This window comes from Oncorhynchus masou, chromosome 10 (assembly GCF_036934945.1).
Source record: "Oncorhynchus masou masou isolate Uvic2021 chromosome 10, UVic_Omas_1.1, whole genome shotgun sequence".
NCBI classification, from domain to species: Eukaryota; Metazoa; Chordata; class Actinopteri; order Salmoniformes; family Salmonidae; genus Oncorhynchus; species Oncorhynchus masou.
Genome location: NC_088221.1, coordinates 51,464,480 through 51,485,007, shown reverse-complemented (window position 1 = coordinate 51,485,007; position 20,528 = coordinate 51,464,480). Strand labels below are relative to the sequence as shown.

General features: G+C 44.3%; 1 protein-coding gene across 1 annotated transcript in view; it reads right to left on the bottom strand.

Moving 5' to 3' along the window:
• Positions 1-6,676: 6,676 nt before the first annotated feature.
• Positions 6,677-20,528, bottom strand: part of si:ch211-67e16.11 (uncharacterized) — a 37,971-nt gene continuing 24,119 nt past the window's right edge. Inside the window, exons 6-7 of the mRNA XM_064976977.1 lie at positions 16,962-17,180; positions 6,677-10,886 (exon numbers count right to left, since the gene is read on the bottom strand). Coding sequence (XP_064833049.1) covers positions 10,680-10,886; positions 16,962-17,180 — 426 coding nt within the window. The 3' untranslated portion in view covers positions 6,677-10,679. The remainder of the gene's footprint in view (positions 10,887-16,961; positions 17,181-20,528) is intronic.

Below are 20,528 nucleotides of genomic sequence, written 5' to 3'. Positions count from 1 at the left end.
GGATGGATGGATGGGATGAATGAATGGATGGATGGATGGATGGATGGATGAATGAATGGATGGATGAATGGATGGATGGATGGATGGATGAATGAATGGATGGATGAATGGATGGATTGGATGGATGGATGGAGGGATGAATGGATGGATTGATGGATGGATGGATGGATGGGATGAATGAATGGATGGATGGATGGATGGATGGATGGATGAATGAATGGATGGATGAATGGATGGATTGGATGGATGGATGGAGGGATGAATGGATGAATGGAGGGATGGATGGATGGATGAATGGAGGGATGAATGGATGAATGGAGGGATGAATGGAGGGATGAATGGAGGGATGAATGGAGGAGAGCAGCTCAGAATAGAGGATTGAGAGCAGTTGAGAGCATCCTGTCAGGCTGTATCACCGCCTGGTACAGCAACTGCACAGCCCACAACCGCACAGCTCTCCAGAGGGTAGTGCGTTCTGCATTACGCATCACCGGGGGCAAATTACCTGCCCTCCAGGACACCTACAGCACCCAATGTCACAGGAAGGCCAAAAAGATCATCAAGGACAACAACCACCCGAGCCACTGCCTGTTCACCCCGCTACCATCCAGAAGGCGAGGCAAGCACAGGTGCATCAAAGCTGGGACAGAGAGACTGAAAAACAGCTTATTTTTCAAGGCCACCAGACTGTTAAACAGCCTTCACTTATACAGAGAGGTTGCTGCCGACATACAGATTTGAAATCATTGGCAACTTCAATAAATGGATCACTAGTCACTTTAGTAATTCCACTTTAATAATGTTTACATATCTTGCATTACTCATCTCATATGTACTGTATCTTATACCATCTATTGCATCTATGCCGCTCGGCCATTGCTCATCCATATATTTATATCTACACTACCGTTCAAAAGTTTGGGGTCACTAAGAAATGTCCTTGTTTTTGAAAGAAAAGCAACATAAGAATGTGTCCATGAAAATAACATCAAATTGATCAAAAATACAGTGTAGACATTGTTAATGTTGTAAATGACTATTGTAGCTGGAAACGGCTGATTTTTTAAATGGAATATCTACATAGACGTACAGAGGCCCATTATCAGCAACCATCACTCCTGTGTTCCAATGGCACGTTGTGTTAGCTAATCCAAGTTTATCATTTTAAAAGGCTAATTGATCATTAGAAAACCTTTTTGCAATGATATTATATACAGTTGAAGTCAGAAGTTTACATGCACCTTAGCCAAATACATTTCAACTCAGTTTTTCACAATTCCTGGCATTTAATTCCAGTAAAAATTCCCTGTCTTAGGTCAGTTAGGATCACCACTTTATTTTAAGAATGTGAAATGTCAGAATAATAGTAGAGAGAGTGATTTATTTCAGCTTTTATTTCTTTCATCACATTCCCAGTGGGTCAGAAGTTTACATACACACAAAAAGTATGATCTTTGTCCCCATGTACAGTTGCAAACCGTAGTCTGGCTTTTTTATGGCGGTTTTGGAGCAGTGGCTTCTTCCTTGCTGAGCGGCCTTTCAGGTTATGTCGATATAGTACTCGTTTTACTGTGGATATACAGTGGGGCAAAAAAGTATTTAGTCAGCCACCAATTGTGCAAGTTCTCCCACTTAAAAAGATGAGAGAGGCCTGTAATTTTCATCATAGGTACACTTCAACTATGACAGACAAAATGAGAAAAAGAAATCCAGAAAATCACATTGTAGGATTTTTAATGAATTTATTTGCAAATGATGGTGGAAAATAAGTATTTGGTCAATAACAAAAGTTTATCTCAATACTTTGTTATATACCCATTTGTTGGCAATGACAGGGGTCAAACGTTTACTGTAAGTCTTCACAAGGTTTTCACACACTGTTGCTGGTATTTTGGCCCATTCCTCCATGCAGATCTTCTCTAGAGCAGTGATGTTTTGGGGCTGTTGCTGGGAAACACGGACTTTCAACTCCCTCCAAAGATTTTCTATGGGGTTGAGATCTGGAGACTGGCTAGGCCACTCCAGGACCTTGAAATGCTTCTTACAAAGCCACTCCTTCGTTGCCCGGGCGGTGTGTTTGGGATCATTGTCATGATGAAAGACCCAGCCACGTTTCATCTTCAATGTCCTTGCTGATGCTAGGCTTTGTTACTTTGGTCCCAGCTCTCTGCAGGTCATTCACTAGGTCAACCCGTGTGGTTCTGGGATTTTTGCTCACCGTTCTTGTGATCATTTTGACCCCACGGGGTGAGATCTTGCGTGGAGCCCCAGATCGAGGGAGATTATCAGTGGTCTTGTATGTCTTTCATTTCCTAATAATTGCTCCCACAGTTGATTTCTTCAAACCAAGCTGCAGATTCAGTCTTCCCAGCCTGGTGCAGGTCTACAATTTTGTTTCTGGTGTCCTTTGACAGCTCTTTGGTCTTGGCCATAGTGGAGTTTGGAGTGTGACTGTTTGAGGTTGTGGACAGGTGTCTTTTATACTGATAACACGTTCAAACAGGTGCCATTAATACTGGTAACGAGTGGAGGACAGAGGAGCCTCTTAAAGAAGAAGTTACAGGTCTGTGAGAGCCAGAAATCTTGCTTGTTTGTAGGTGACCAAATACTTAATTTCCACCATAATTTGCAAATAAATTCATTAAAAATCCTACAATGTGATTTTCTGGATATTTTTTTCTCATTTTGTCTGTCATAGTTGAAGTGTACCTATGATGAAAATTACAGGCCTCTCTCATCTTTTTAAGTGGGAGAACTTGCACAATTGGTGGCTGACTAAATACTTTTTTGCCCCACTGTAGATACTTTTGTACCTGTTATCTCCAGCATCTTCACATGTTCTGGGAGTGATGTGCACTTTTTGCACCAAAGTACGTTCATCTCTAGGAGACAGAACACATCTCCTTCCTGAGCGGTATGACAGCTGCGTGGTCCCATGGTGTTCATATTTGCGAACTATTGTCTGTACAGATGAACGTGGTACCTTCAGGTGTTTGTAAATTGCTCCAAAGGATAAACCAGACTTGTGGAGGTCTACAATATTTTTTCTGAGGTCTTGGCTGATTTCTTTTGATTTTCCTATGATGTCAAGCAAAGAGGCACAGGTACACCTCCAATTGACTCAAATGATGTCAATTAGCCTATCAGAAGCTTCTAAAGCCATGACATCATTTTCTGGAATTTTCCAAGCTGTTTAAAGGCACAGTCAACTTAGTGTATGTAAACTTCTCACCCACTGGCATTGTGAAACAGTGAATTATAAGTGAAATAATCTGTCTGTAAACTATTGTTGGAAAAATGACTTGTGTCATACACAAAGTAGATGTCCTAACCGACTTGCCAAAACTATAGATTGTTAACAAGACATTTGTGGAGTGGTTGATAAACGTGTTTTAATGACTCCAACCTAAGTGTATGTAAACTTCTGACTTCAAATGTAGTACCCGGAAAACACCAGTCTCAACGTCAACAGTGAAGAGGCGACTCCGGAATGCTGGCCTTCTAGGCAGAGTTGCAAAACGCCATATCTCAGACGGGCCAATAAAAATTAAGATTAAGATGGGCAAAAGAACACAGACACTGGACAGAGATATGGCTTTTCCTTTCCTAGGGCCGATTCAGGTGAGTTGGTCTAGGTTCCTAGGCCAGATTCAGGTGAGTTGGTCTAGGTTCCTAGGCCAGATTCAGGTGAGTTGGTCTAGGTTCCTAGGCCAGATTCAGGTGAGTTGGTCTAGGTTCCTAGGCCAGATTCAGGTGAGTTGGTCTAGGTTCCTAAACCAGATTCGAACTTGTGATCCTGATTTTCAGAGTGAGATACATTTCAGCTGCTCCAAACAACTAGGCTTGTGACAATATATTCAATGAAAATGAATGTTATATCTGATACACTAACCTAAGCAGAAACAAAGCTTTTTACTTGATTTTATGCTTCCCAGGGACCAAAACATTTACCTAGTTTCTTACACACAGCTTCAACTGTTTATAATAAACTGCGTCAGATAGCCTCTGACCTCTGTTTGTTTGGCAATTCTTTATTATTATTAATGAATTAGGAATCTGTACGATAGAGGAAACTCCAATGCACTGCAACGTGATCTGTGAAGCTGCTGTTGTTTTATTAAATTAACGATGGCATCCATTTATGAAACACTTGAACAAGTTAAACAATCAATCGTAAACAAAGTACATGGCAATAAATACAAACACATCTACTTGTGTATGTACAAAAAGGTCATTTATTTTGAATATGTACATCTGCTTGCACAAGCTATGGTTGTAAAATACACAGAACATGTAGGATTTGAAATTCCATCAAACATCCATTAAACTTCATTCGTTGAGCAGTAACTTACAAGATTAACAAACAGCATTTATAGAATAGGACATAGGACATAGGACAAACAGTTAAATGTATCTGGCCTATATATAAAAGACATTTCAATCTCATCAAACCCAATAGGGAGGAGTGAGACAAGATTGAGGGGGGGCAGAATTGCTATGACTGATTGTGGTCTCACATTCATATGCCAAGCATTATCAGCACAATGAAACTACGTACAGGGCCTTCAGAAAGTATTCAGACCCCTTGACTTTTTACACGTTTTGTTACTTTACAGCCTTATTCTAAATGTTTTATATATATATATATATCTCAGCAATCTACACACAATACTCCATAATGACAAAGTGAAAACAGATTTTTAGGGACTGGGAGACTAGTCAGGATCGAGGCAAAGATGAACACAGCAAAGTACAGAAAGATCCTTGGTGAAAACCTTCTCCAGAGCGCTCAGGACCTCTGACTGGTGCAAAAGTTCACCTTCCAACAGGACAACGACCCTAAGCACACAGCCAAGACAACGCAGGAGTGGCTTCAGGACAAGTCTCTGAATGTCCTTGAGTGGCCCAGCCAGGCCCGGACTTGAACCCGATCGAACATCTCTGGAGAAACCTGAAAATAGCTGGGCAGCGATGCTCCCCATCTAACCTGATAGAGCTTGAGAGGATCTGTAGAGTAGAATTTGATCAACTCCCCAAATACAGGTGTGCTAAGCTTGTAGCGTCATACCCAAGAAGACTGAAGGCTGTAATCACTGGCAAAGGTGCCTGAATACTTATGTTAATGTATAATTTCAGATTTGTATTTTTAATAAATTAGCAAAAAACGTCTAAAAACTTGTTTTTGCTTTGTTATTATGGGGTATTGTGATGTCATTATGGGGTATTGTGATGTCATTATGGGGTATTGTGATGTCACTATGGGGTATTGTGTGTAGATTGCTTGAGGGGAAAAAACTATCTAATCAATTTTAGAATAAGGCTGTAAACGTAACAAAAACAGTCAAGGGGTCTGAATACATTCCGAAGGCTCTGTAGACACAACATTACCAACTCAATGATACATCGTAGACACAACATTACCAACTCAATGATACATCGTAGACACAACATTACCAACTCAATGAAACATCGTAGACACAACATTTATACTGTTTATGACGAGCATTATCAACTCAATGAAACATCGTAGACACAACATTCATACTGTTTATGACGAGCATTATCAACTCACTGAAACATCGTAGACACAACATTATCAACTCACTGAAACATCGTAGACACAACATTTATACGGCTTATGCCAACCATTGTCAACTCAATGAAATGACGAACACAGGAGATTGTAACGTGTGTGATTGGGGTTGGGATGCAGAAAAAGCAAAGCATGCCAAAGTGCATGTGTGTTGTCCATGTGGTCGGGTCTGTCTGTGTTGTCCATGTGGTCGGGTCTGTCTGTGTTGTCCATGTGGTCGGGTCTGTCTGTGTTGTCCATGTGTTGGCCATGTGGTCGGGTCTGTCTGTGTTGTCCATGTGGTCGGGTCTGTCTGTGTTGTCCATGTGGTCGGGTCTGTCTGTGTTGTCCATGTGTCTATAGGTGCTGTGTGTTGTCCATGTGGTCGGGTCTGTCTGTGTTGTCCATGTGGTTGGGTCTGTCTGTATTGTCCATGTGTTGTCCATGTGGTTGGGTCTGTCTGTGTTGTCCATGTGGTTGGGTTTGTCTGTGTTGTCCATGTGTTGTCCATGTGGTTGGGTCTGTCTGTGTTGTCCATGTGTTGTCCATGTGGTCGGGTCTGTCTGTGTTGGCCATGTGGTCGGGTCTGTCTGTGTTGTCCATGTGGTTGGGTCTGTCTGTGTTGTCCATGTGTTTTCCATGTGGTCGGGTCTGTCTGTGTTGTCCATGTGTTGGCCATGTGGTCGGGTCTGTCTGTGTTGTCCATGTGGTCGGGTCTGTCTGTGTTGTCCATGTGGCTATAGGTGCAGTGTGTTGTCCATGTGGTTGGGTCTGTCTGTGTTGTCCATGTGGTTGAGTCTGTCTGTATTGTCCATGTGTTGTCCATGTGGTTGGGTCTGTCTGTATTGTCCATGCGGTTGGGTCTGTCTGTATTGTCCATGTGTTGTCCATGTGGTCGGGTCTGTCTGTGTTGTCCATGCGGTTGGGTCTGTCTGTATTGTCCATGTGTCTATAGGTGCTGTGTGTTGTCCATGTGGTTGGGTCTGTCTGTATTGTCCATGCGGTTGGGTCTGTCTGTATTGTCCATGTGTCTATAGGTGCTGTGTGACAGAGTTGAAGTCTGAAGGTAGGGTCTGTCTGTACATGAGAGAGAGAAAGGTTGAGGACAGAGAGAAGAGAAGGTAGAGGACAGAGAGAAGAGAAGGTGGAGGACAGAGATTAGAGAAGGTAGGGTACAGGGAGAAGGTAGAGGACAGAGAGAAGAGAAGGTAGGGGACAGAGAGACTGTAGACAGTCTGCTCTGAGGACAGGACTGGAGACAGTCTGTGCTGAGGACAGGGCTGGAGACAGTCTGCTCTGAGGACAGGACTGGAGACAGTCTGCTCTGAGGACAGGGCTGGAGACAGTCTGAGCTGAGGACAGGACTGGAGACAGTCTGCTCTGAGGACAGGACTGGAGACAGTCTGCTCTGAGGACAGGACTGTAGACAGTCTGCTCTGAGGACAGGACTGGAGACAGTCTGTGCTGAGGACAGGGCTGGAGACAGTCTGCTCTGAGGACAGGACTGGAGACAGTCTGCTCTGAGGACAGGACTGGAGACAGTCTGCTCTGAGGACAGGACTGGAGACAGTCTGCTCTGAGGACAGGACTGGAGACAGTCTGAGCTGAGGACAGGACTGGAGACAGTCTGCTCTGAGGACAGGACTGGAGACAGTCTGCTCTGAGGACAGGACTGGAGCAGGCCGCGTTCTCATCATTAAATCATAGAGCAGTAAGCCAACACTGGACACAGCTGTCTTACTGAGGTGTCTGCTGTCTGGGCTGAGGGCTGTGCTGGGCTTGGTTGCTCTGGGAGAAATGTTAAAGCAGGCATGATGTGTTGCAGAGTGGCATTATTTGAATAAAGCCCCTGGTCTGAAGTAGTGCACTGTGTAGGGAATAGGCTCTGGTCTAAAGTAGTGTACTATATAGGGAATAGGGTGCCATAGGGCTCTGGTCTAAAGTAGTGCACTGTGTAGGGAATAGGCTCTGGTCTAAAGTAGTGTACTATATAGGGAATAGGGTGCCATAGGGCTCTGGTCAAAAGCAGTGCACTGTGTAGGGAATACGCTCTGGTCTAAGGTAGTGTACTATATAGGGAATAGGGTGCCATAGGGCTCTGGTCTAAATAGTGCACTGTGTAGGGAATACGCTCTGGTCTAAAGTAGTGTACTATATAGGGAATAGGGTGCCATAGGGCTCTGGTCTAAAGTAGTGCACTATATAGGGAATACGCTCTGGTCTAAAGTAGTGTACTATATAGGGAATAGGGTGCCATAGGGCTCTGGTCTAAAGTAGTGCACTATATAGGGAATACGCTCTGGTCTAAAGTAGTGTACTATATAGGGAATAGGGTGCCATAGGGCTCTGGTCTAAAGTAGTGCACTGTGTAGGGAATAGGGTGGCTCTGGGGACGCATCCATTGTCACCTTGTTCAGAGACCTAGAGAGGGAGGTAAGTCGTCCAGAGGCTCTGGTGTCCTCTATCTGAACCTCTTCACAGTCTGTACCCAACCGTCAGGAGCTGCCGCTAGCTGGCACAGGACAGGGTGGTCCTCTTGGGATGTTTCCCCCTCCTCTACTCCCTGTCCGTCACCAAGCGTCCGTGGTGATGATGCCGGGGTTCAGAGTGAGGACAATCAAACACACCGTCCCGTCCTCTTCCCTCGTCCGCTCCTCTTCCCTTCCATATACACATTTAACTGTCAGAGTCCCTCTCTCTCCGGTCCTTGGTACAGATCTGAAAGTGTCCTTTCAGGGCTGGGAATCACCAGGGAACTCACGATACGACAATTATCATGACACTTAGGTGCCGAAACGAAATGTATTGCTATTCTCACGATTCTGTATGTATTGCTATTCTCACGATTCTCACGATTCTATATATTTTGTGATTCGATACTTGATTGTGATTTGAAGTTGTATACATATTGCTCACTATATGTTAGTTAGATTGGATCAGTCATGGAAATAAAAGTGCTGAAAATACTGTATGTTGGTTCACTATTTAAAAAGAAAGAGAACAGGCTAGTACAGCCGACAAGAGCTAGCTAACACTACCTAGCGCTAGCTAACACTACCTAGCGCTAGCTAACACTACCTAGCTCAAGCTAACACTACCTAGCTCTAGCTAACACTACCTAGCTCTAGTTAACACTACCTAGCGCTAGCTAACACTACCTAGCTCTAGCTAACACTACCTAGCTCAAGCTAACACTACCTAGCTCTAGTTAACACTACCTAGCTCAAGCTAACACTACCTAGCGCTAGCTAACACTACCTAGCTCTAGCTAACACGACCTAGCTCTAGCTAACACTACCTAGCTCTAGCTAACACTACCTAGCTCAAGCTAACACTACCTAGCTCTAGTTAACACTACCTAGCTCAAGCTAACACTACCTAGCGCTAGCTAACACTACCTAGCTCTAGCTAACACGACCTAGCTCTAGCTAACACTACCTAGCTCTAGCTAACACGACCTAGCTCTAGTTAACACTACCTAGCTCAAGCTAACACTACCTAGCTCTAGTTAACACTACCTAGCTCAAGCTAACACTACCTAGCGCTAGCTAACACTACCTAGCTCTAGTTAACACTACCTAGTGCAAGCTAACACTACCTAGCTCTAGCTAACACTACCTAGCTCTAGCTAACACGACCTAGCTCTAGCTAACACTACCTAGCTCTAGCTAACGCTACCTAGCAAAAAAAAAGGCAGGTGTTTTTTTTTTCATTTTTATTATTTTTTTAAATCGATACTTGTAGTCAAACTATCAATTCGTCAATAATAATCGTCAAAAATAATATTGCGAAATGTAACGGGACTTTTTTCCTCCATCACTAGCACAAATCCTGCAGTACTATATGTATGTGGGCTCAAAAGATACACTTAAATAAGAATGTGTTGTAACAGAAATGACTCCCAATGTCAAGCCATCATCTAGTGTGTGATTGACAAAGCAACTAGCCTTCTCTGTGATTCGGTCTGTGTGTTGTCTATTGTCTTGTTATTTGTGTCTGTCTGTGTTGTTATTTGTGTCTGTCTGTGTGTGGTCTTCTCTTGTGTTGTTAGGTATGTCTGTCTGTGTGTGTTGTCTTCTCTTGTCTTGTTATTTGTGTCTGCGTCTGTGTGTGTGTGTGTGTGTGTGTGTGTGTGTGTGTGTGTGTGTGTGTGTGTGTGTGTGTGTGTGTGTGTGTGTGTGTGTGTGTGTGTGTGTGTGTGTGCATGTGTGTGTATGAGTCTGAGTGTTCTTTCAAAATAAAATTCTGTCCAGGGGTCTGTGTCGGTTCTGGGATGTGGTTCTGGTACCACAAGGTGCTGTGAAGGTTCTGGTTGTGGTTCTGGTACCACAGACCGGTGGGGATGTTCTAGTTGTGGCCCTGGTACCACAGACCGGTGGGGAGGTTCTAGTTGTGGTTCTGGTACCACAGACCGGTGGGGAGGTTCTAGTTGTGGCCCTGGTACCACAGACCGGTGGGGAGGTTCTAGTTGTGGTACTGGTACCACAGGGCGGTGGGGAGGGACTGGTTCTAGTTGTGGTTCCTGTACCACAGGTTGATGGGGAGGTTCTGGTCCTGGTACCACAGGGACAGTGGGGAGGATCTGGTCCTGGTACCACAGGAGAGTGGGGAGGTTCAGGTTCTGGTACCACAGGACAGTGGGGAGGTTCAGGTTCTGGTACCACATTGTGGTGGGGAGGTTGTGGTCCTGGTATCACAGTGTGGTGGGGAGGATCTGGTCCTGGTACCATAGGGTGATGAGAAGGTTATGGTTGTGGTTCTGGTACCACAGGGTGGTGGGGGGGGATCTGACACCACAGGACGGTGGGGATGTTCTAGCTGTGGTTCTGATACCACAGGGCGGTAGGGAGGTATTGGTTCTAGTTGTGGTTCTGGTACCACAGGGCGGTGTGGAGATTCTGGTGTGGTTCTGATGCCACAGCATGATGGGAAGGTTCTGGTTCTGGTTCTGGTACCACAGGGTGGTGGGGGGGTTCTGGTACCATAGGGCAGTGGGTAGGTTTTAGTTGTGGTTTATGGTTCTGGTACCACAGGTCGGTGGAGAGGTTCTGATATCACATGGCGATGGGAAGTTCTGATTCTGGTACCACAGGGTGGTCGGGACGATCTAGTTGTGGTTCTGGTACCACAGAGCAGGGGGGAGGTTCTGGTTGTGGTTCTGGTACCACAGGGCGGTGGGGAGGTTCTGACAGCCCATGTACTCCTTCCTCATCTCTGCTTCGCTCAGAGGTGGAGTTGTGTTACAGGGCGCACCAGATAGGTTGACATCCAAGAGGCTGGATTTGGGGTCGAGGAGTCGGGACATCCCTGAATCCTGAGAAGAGATGGGAGGAAGAAGAGGGTCAGGTCAAATGATTGATGGTGGTGGTGTGATCTCCACTTTATACATTATTGCGAGAACATCATTTCAGGAAGCCTCGTAACAATTTTATAGAACATTTTGTTATCTCTTCTCAGTGGGTAGCGCTGGCTGTACAGACATCGTTTTTATCCATTTTAAGAAATGAATAGAAAAATAACAATAAATAAATCTACAATGAGTAATGGTAACTTGGCTAAATACACAGGGTACCTGTACCGATTGGATGTGTAGGGGCACGAGGTAATTGAGTTAGCTACAGTACCAGTCAATAGTTTGGACACACCTACTCATTCATGGGTTTTTCGCCATTTTTACTGTTTTCTACATTGTAGAATTATAGTGAAGACATCAAAACTATGAAATAACACATATGGAATCATGTAGTAGCCCCCAAAAAGTGTTCAACAAATCTAAATATGTTTTAGATTCTTCAAAGTAGCCTCCTTTTGCCTTGATGACAGCTTTGCCAATGCTTGGGATTCTCTCAACCAGCTTCACCTGGAATGCTTTTCCAACAGTCTTGAAGGATTTCCCACGTATGTGGAGCACTTGTTGGCTGCTTTTCCTTCACTCTGCGGTCCAACTCATCCCAAACCATCTCAACTGGGTTGAGGTCAGGTGGTTGTGGAAGCCAGGTCATCTGATGCAACACTCCATAACTCTCCTTCTTGGTCAAATAGCCTTTACACAGCCTGGAGGTGTGCAATGTTCTGTTGAAAAACAAATGATTGTCCCACTAAGCGCAAACCAGATGGGATGGTGAATTGCTGCAGAATGCTGTGGTAGCCGTGCTGGTTAAGTGTGCCTTGAATTCTAAATAAATCACAGACAGTGTCACCAGTAAAGCACCCCCACACCATCACACCTCTTCCTCCATGCTTCACGGTGGGACCCACACATGCGGAGATTATCCGTTTACCTACTCTGCATCTCACAAAGAGACGGCGGTTGGAACCAAAAATCTCAAATTTGGACTCATCAGACCAAAGGACAGATTTACACCTGTCTAATGTCCATTGCTTGTGTTTCTTGGTAGAAGCAAGTCTCTTCTTCTTATTGGTGTCCTCTAGTAGTGGTTTCTTTGCAACAATTCGACCGTGAAGGTCTGATTCACACAGTCTCCTCTGAACAGATGATGTTGAGATGTCTGTTATGTGAATAAAGGTTAAATAAACAAGAAAGTGAACTCTGTGAAGCATTTATTTGGGCTGCAATCTGATGCTGGTAACTCTAATGAACGTATCCTCTGCAGCAGAGGTAACTCTGGGTCTTCCATCCCTGAGGCTGGGTCCTCATGAGAGCCAGTTTCATCATAGCGCTTGAGGATTTTTGCGACGGCACTTGAAGAAACTTTCAAAGTTCTTGAAATTATCCGCATTGACTGACCTTCATGTCTTAAAGTAATGATGGACTGTCGTTTCTCTTTGCTTATTTGAGCCGTAATGTGGACTTGATCTTTTATCAAATAGGGCTATCTTCAACTGATTGGCTCAAACACATTAAGAAGGAAATACTTGTAACTTTTAACAAGGCACACCTGTTAATTGACATGCATTCCAGATGACTACTAACCAAAAAAAGTTATTTTCTAATATTTGAGATTCTTCAAAGCAGCTGCCCCTTGGCCGTGATGACAGCTTTACACACTCCTGGCATTTTCTCAACCAGCTTCACCCGGAATGCTTTATCAACCGTCTTGAGGGAGTTCCTGAACCTCCTCAACCAGCTTCATGAGGTTTACTACATGATTCCATATGTGTTATTTCATAGTTGTTATGACTTCACTGTCATTCGACTGTGTAGAAAATAGTAAAAGTAAAGAAAAACCCTTGAATGAGTAGGTGTCCAAACTTTTGACTGGTACTGTATGTACATAAAGGTAGAGGTAAAGTAACTAGGCAACAGGATAGATAATAGACAGTAACAGCAGTATACTGTAGGTAGGGGTAAAGGATAGATAATAGACAGTAACAGCAGTATACTGTAGGTAGGGGTAAAGGATAGATAATAGACAGTAACAGCAGTATACTGTAGGTAGGGGTAAAGGATAGATAATAGACAGTAACAGCAGTATACTGTAGGTAGGGGTAAAGGATAGATAATAGACAGTAACAGCAGTATACTGTAGGTAGTGGTAAAGGATAGATAATAGACAGTAACAGCAGTATACTGTAGGTAGGGGTAAAGGATAGATAATAGACAGTAACAGCAGTATACTGTAGGTAGGGGTAAAGGATAGATAATAGACAGTAACAGCAGTATACTGTAGGTAGTGGTAAAGGATAGATAATAGACAGTAACAGCAGTATACTGTAGGTAGGGGTAAAGGATAGATAATAGACAGTAACAGCAGTATACTGTAGGTAGGGGTAAAGGATAGATAATAGACAGTAACAGCAGTATACTGTAGGTAGGGGTAAAGGATAGATAATAGACAGTAACAGCAGTATACTGTAGGTAGGGGTAAAGGATAGATAATAGACAGTAACAGCAGTATACTGTAGGTAGGGGTAAAGGATAGATAATAGACAGTAACAGCAGTATACTGTAGGTAGGGGTAAAGGATAGATAATAGACAGTAACAGCAGTATACTGTAGGTAGGGGTAAAGGATAGATAATAGACAGTAACAGCAGTATACTGTAGGTAGGGGTAATAATAGGATATACTGATAAAAGGATAGACAGTAACAGCAGTATACTGTAGGTAGGGGTAAAGGATAGATAATAGACAGTAACAGCAGGGTATGTGACGAGGGAAAAGAGTTAGTGCCAAAGGTGTCGATGCAGATAGTCCGGGTAGCTATCGGTTAACTATTTAATTAATATTTAGCAGCCAGTGAGCCTTATGACTTGGTGGTGGAAGCTGTTCAGGGTCCTGTTGGTTCCATCGGTACCACTTGCCGTGCGGTATCAGTGAGGACAGTCTATGACTTGGGTGGCTGGAGTCTTTGACCATTTTTTAGGGCATTTCTGTGACACCGCCTGGTATAGAGGTCTTGGAATGCAGGGAGCTTGACCCCAGTGATGTCCTGGGCCATACGCAGAACCCCCTGTAGTGCCTTGCGGTTGGATGCCGAGCAGTTGCCATTTGATGCAGCCAGTGAAAGACTCTCAATGGTGCATGGCCCATGACAATGGTGCAGCTGTAGAACCTTTTAAGGATCTGATGGCCCACGACAATGGTGCAGCTGTAGAACCTTTTAAGTATCTGATGGCCCACGACAATGGTGCAGCTGTAGAACCTTTTTTGTTGTTGTTATTGTTGTTGTTTTGTTGATGGCCCATTTTACCTCTGATGGCCCATTTTTAGAACCCTTTAAGGATCTCCCCAATTTCCTTTTAAGGATCTGGTATCCAATTGTTAGTAGCTACTATCTTGTCTCATCGCTACAACTCCCGTACGGGCTCGGGAGAGACGAAGGTTGAAAGTCATGCGTCCTCCGATATACAACCCAAGGGTTTTTCTTTACTATAAGGCGCTGTGCAGGGTTTTGCTACATACCTTACTCAGGTGGTCTATAAAGCACTGTGCAGGGTTTTGCTACATACCTTACTCAGGTGGTCTCTAAGGCACTGTGCAGGGTTTTGCTACATACCTTACTCAGGTGGTCTCTAAGGCACTGCGCAGGGTTTTGCTACATACCTTACTCAGGTGGTCTCTAAGGCACTGCGCAGGGTTTTACCTTACTCAGGTGGTCTGTGCAGGGTTTTGCTACATACCTTACTCAGGTGGTCTCTAAGGCACTGTGCAGGGTTTTGCTACATACCTTACTCAGGTGGTCTCTAAGGCACTGTGCAGGGTTTTGCTACATACCTTACTCAGGTGGTTTCTAAGGCACTGTGCAGGGTTTTGCTACTTACCTTACTCAGGTGGTCTATAAGGCACTGTGCAGGGTTTTGCTACATACCTTACTCAGGTGGTCTATAAAGGTGGTCTCTAAGCACTGTGCAGGGTTTTGCTACATACCTTACTCAGGTGGTCTCTAAGGCACTGTGCATGGTTTTGGTGGTCTATAAGGCACTGTGCAGGGTTTTGCATACCTTACTCAGGTGGTTTCTAAGGCACTGTGCAGGGTTTTGCTTCATACCTTACTCAGGTGGTCTCTAAGGCACTGCGCAGGGTTTTGCTACATACCTTACTCAGGTGGTCTATAAGGCACTGTGCAGGGTTTTGCTACATACCTTACTCAGGTGGTCTCTAAGGCACTGCGCAGGGTTTTGCTACATACCTTACTCAGGTGGTCTATAAGGCACTGTGCAGGGTTTTGCTACATACCTTACTCAGGTGGTCTCTAAGGCACTGTGCAGGGTTTTGCTACATACCTTACTCAGGTGGTCTATAAGGCACTGTGCAGGGTTTTGCTACATACCTTACTCAGGTGGTCTCTAAGGCACTGTGCAGGGTTTTGCTACATACCTTACTCAGGTGGTCTATAAGGCACTGTGCAGGGTTTTGCTACATACCTTACTCAGGTGGTCTATAAGGCACTGTGCAGGGTTTTGCTACATACCTTACTCAGGTGGTCTATAAGGCACTGTGCAGGGTTTTGCTACATACCTTACTCAGGTGGTCTCTAAGGCACTGTGCATGGTTTTGCTAGCATACATACCTTACTCAGGTGGTCTATAAAGCACTGTGCAGGGTTTTGCTACATACCTTACTCAGGTGGTCTCTAAGGCACTGTGCATGGTTTTGCTACATACCTTACTCAGGTGGTTTCTAAGGCACTGTGCAGGGTTTTGCTTCATACCTTACTCAGGTGGTCTCTAAGGCACTGTGCAGGGTTTTGCTACATACCTTACTCAGGTGGTTTATAAGGCACTGTGCAGGGTTTTGCTACATACCTTACTCAGGTGGTCTCTAAGGCACTGCGCAGGGTTTTGCTACATACCTTACTCAGGTGGTCTATAAGGCACTGTGCAGGGTTTTGCTACATACCTTACTCAGGTGGTCTATAAGGCACTGTGCAGGGTTTTACCTTACTCAGGTGGTCTATAAGGCACTGTGCAGGGTTTTGCTACCTTTACTCAGGTGGTCTATGTGCAAGGTGGTCACTGTGCAGGGTTTTGCTACATACCTTACTCAGGTGGTCTATAAGGCACTGTGCAGGGTTTTGCTACATACCTTACTCAGGTGGTCTATAAGGCACTGTGCAGGGTTTTGCTACATACCTTACTCAGGTGGTCTATAAGGCACTGTGCAGGGTTTTGCTACATACCTTACTCAGGTGGTCTATAAGGCACTGTGCAGGGTTTTGCTAGGTGGTCATACCTTACTCAGGTGGTTTATAAGGCACTGTGCAGGGTTTTGCTACATACCTTACTCAGGTGGTCTCTAAGGCACTGTGCAGGGTTTTGCTACATACCTTACTCAGGTGGTCTATAAGGCACTGTGCAGGGTTTTGCTACATACCTTACTCAGGTGGTCTATAAGGCACTGTGCAGGGTTTTGGTGGTTTATAAGGCATACCTTACTCTCAGGTGGTCTAGGCACTGTGCAGGGTTTTGCTATAAGGTGGTCACTGTGCAGGGTTTTGCTACATACCTTACTCAGGTGGTCTCTAAGGCACTGTGCAGGGTTTTGCTACATACCTTACTCAGGTGGTCTATAAGGCACTGTGCAGGGTTTTGCTACATACCTTACTCAGGTGGTCTCTAAGGCACTGTGCAGGGTTTTGCTACATACCTTACTCAGGTGGTCTATAAGGCACTGTGCAGGGTTTTGCTACATACCTTACTCAGGTGGTCTCTAAGGCACTGTGCAGGGTTTTGCTACATACCTTACTCAGGTGGTCTCTAAGGCACTGTGCAGGGTTTTGCTACATACCTTACTCAGGTGGTCTCTAAGGCACTGTGCAGGGTTTTGCTACATACCTTACTCAGGTGGTCTATAAGGCACTGTGCAGGGTTTTGCTACATGGTCTCTAAGGCACTTACTCAGGTGGTCTCTAAGTAACTGTGCAGGGTTTTGCTAAATACCTTACTCAGGTGGTTTCTAAGGCACTGTGCAGGGTTTTGCTACATACCTTACTCAGGTGGTCTATAAGGCATGTTGCTGGGTGCAGCGAGGCCCAGCTGTCGGCTATGTTGAGCAGCACCACGTTCAGGTGTTTCAGAGATGCTTTCAATCTCTTACTAAGCGCCCCGCTGTAACTCTGCTCTACGAAGACTAGTACTCGTCTCGCCCTGCAGCCTGCCAAGTCCGCTAGCAGCTCTCCCACACTGTAGCGCTCCTTCAGGTCCGCCTGCATTAGGGGCGAGAGGAAAAACCAAATGATCAGCCATCACCGTTTGTATCTAAACATACAGGTTCAACCCTGCTGTTTCATATTCAGCCATCAGCTCACCCACAGAGGAATCCTGGGAAGAGGGAGACAAGCAGTCACACAACACCGATCTGTCACAGTCTTACGGGCAATGACTTACGTTCAATGCCAGCAGGAGAAGCACACAGGTGTTCTAAAAGTTCATTGCCTAACCGATATACGCTTTAGCCGTAATCTCAGAACCCCCCCAAAACAACAATTCTGCCATGAGGTTATTTCAAACCTGTTCAAACTGACATCCAAATGGATGGAGCATGAAATAACGAATAGCAACAAATCCTAGAGGGTGCTAGATCGATGTGTCAGAAGGTGTTGTGGATCAGGAACGTTCTAGAGCTGATCTGAGGCCCAGTGGGACAAGCATTAGAGAGAAGAATACATATACAAACCAAGGAGCTTTACCCCTGCAGGCTTTCACTGTCTGCTCTGCTCCTGATCCTGTCTGGTTTCTATAGTCTCTATAGTCTCTATAGTCTCTATAGTCTAAATAGTCTCTATAGTCTAAATAGTCTCTATAGTCTCTATAGTCTCTATAGTCTCTATAGTCTCTATAGTCTCTATAGTCTAAATAGTCTAAATAGTCTCTATAGTCTCTATAGTCTAAATGGTCTCTATAGTCTCTATAGTCTAAATAGTCTATATAGTCTCTATAGTCTAAATAGTCTCTATATAAACAGTCTCTATAGTCTCTATAGTCTCTATAGTCTCTATAGTCTAAATAGTCTATATAGTCTAAATAGTCTCTATAGTCTCTATAGTCTCTATAGTCCAAATAGTCTCTATAGTCTCTATAGTCTCTATAGTCTCTATAGTCTAAATAGTCTAAATAGTCTCTATAGTCTCTATAGTCTCTATAGTCTAAATAGTCTCTATAGTCTAAATAGTCTAAATAGTCTCTATAGTCTCTATAGTCTCTATAGTCTAAACGGTCTCTATAGTCTCTATAGTCTAAACAGTCTCTATAGTCTCTATAGTATAAATGGTCTCTATAGTCTCTACTGTCTCTATAGTCTCTATAATCTAAACTGTCTCTATAGTCTCTATAGTCTAAACGGTCTCTATAGTCTCTATAGTCTAAACAGTCTCTATAGTCTCTATAGTATAAATGGTCTCTATAGTCTCTATAGTCTAAACGGTCTCTATAGTCTCTATAGTCTAAACAGTCTCTATAGTCTCTATAGTATAAACTGTCTCTATATTTTCTATAGTATAAATGGTCTCTATAGTCTCTATGGTCTCTATAGTCTATAGTCTAAATGGTCTCTATAGTCTCTATAGTCTCTATAGTCTAAATGGTCTCTATAGTCTCTATAGTCTCTATAATCTCTATGGTCTCTATAGTCTAAATGGTCACCATAGTCTCTATAGTCTCTATAGTCTAAATGGTCTATAAGGCCTCTGGCCTTATATAGGCAACACCTGGTATGGTGGGCGAGTCCGAGCTAACCAAGCTAGTTGGTGATGTTAACAGTGACGTTTCTGTTGATGGCACAGGAGTGGAATAACTCTTTGTGGTTCTGGTCCTGGTTGATGACAAGAGTGGAAGAACTCTTCATGGTTATGGTCCTGGTTGATGACAAGAATGGAAGAACTCTTCGTGGTTCTGGTCCTGCTTGATGACAGGAGTGGAATAACTCTTCGTGGTTCTGGTCCTGGTTGATGACAAGAGTGGAAGAACTCTTCATGGTTCTGGTCCTGGTTGATGACAAGAATGGAAGAACTCTTCGTGGTTCTGGTCCTGGTTGATGACAGGAGTGGAAGAGCTCTTCGTGGTTCTGGTCCTGGTTGATGACAGGAGTGGAAGAACTCTTCGTGGTTCTGGTCCTGGTTGATGACAAGAGTGGAAGAGCTCTTCATGGTTCTGGTCCTGCTTGATGACAAGAGTGGAAGAACTATCAATGGCACTCTAGCAATTTCTGCTCTCCATGTTAAGCTGCCAATAAATCTTGAGTGAACTCTCACACCGTTGGCCACTCGTAGACATGATTTCCCTTGCCTCCAGGCATGCATCGATTAACTTTTGTAAGAGCGTGTATAGCACATGTGGATGTGTGAACCTTACTCCTCAGCCTGAAGTGTTCCCACTTGTGCCAGCGAATAGCTAGCTTTTCACGTGACGCCAACTGGTAAGCCGCTTTAGGAGGGTGGTCAATCTGAGCCTTGTGTGTCTCATGAAAGACTCTGAGGAGGGTCGTTGATGTTACGGTTCAACCCGCCAGGAGACCCGTGAGGGTCGTTGATGTTACGTTTCAACTCGACACTTTACTCTTAGTATTCCTCACACTCCCATAAAACTCCCGCAGGATAGCGTTTAACCGTTCTTTTGTCGTTGTCTCAGACTCAAGAGAGAAAGCTATGCCCTTTTCTTGCTCCCGAGTGGCGCATGGCTCTAAGGCACTGCATCTCAGTGCAAGAGGCATCACTACAGTCCCTGGTTTGAATCCAGGCTGCATCATATCTGGCTGTGATTGGGAGTCCCATAAGGTGGTGAATAATTGTCCCAGCATCGTCCGGGTTTGGCCGGTGTAGGCCGTCATTGTAAATAAGAATTTGTTCTTAACTGACTTGCCTAGTAAAATAAAGGTTAAAAAAATAAAATAATAAATGGTGGCAGTATGAGGGACAGGCTGAGTACTCCATCTTTACTGCATACAGTCAGTGTGTAATATATTGGGTTGTCATGGGGACAGGCTGAGTACTCCATCTTTACTGCATACAGTCAGTGTGTAATATATTGGGTTGTCATGGGGACAGGCTGAGTACTCCATCTTTACTGCATACGGTCAGCTAGTAATATACTGGGTTGTCATGGTGACAGGCTGAGTACTCCATCTTTACTGCATACGGTCAGCGAGTAATATATTGGGTTGTCATGGTGACAGGCTGAGTACTCCATCTTTACTGCATACGGTCAGCGAGTAATATATTGGGTTGTCATGGTGACAGGCTGAGTACTCCATCTTTACTGCATACAGTCAGTGTGTAATATATTGGGTTGTCATGGGGACAGGCTGAGTACTCCATCTTTACTGCATACGGTCAGCTAGTAATATACTGGGTTGTCATGGTGACAGGCTGAGTACTCCATCTTTACTGCATACAGTCAGTGTGTAATATATTGGGTTGTCATGGGGACAGGCTGAGTACTCCATCTTTACTGCATACAGTCAGTGTGTAATATATTGGGTTGTTGGTCTATAAAGAGGAGGTGTTGTTGTTGTAAAATAAATAAAACTGTATATTAGCCAGTCGCAGTAACATTTCAGT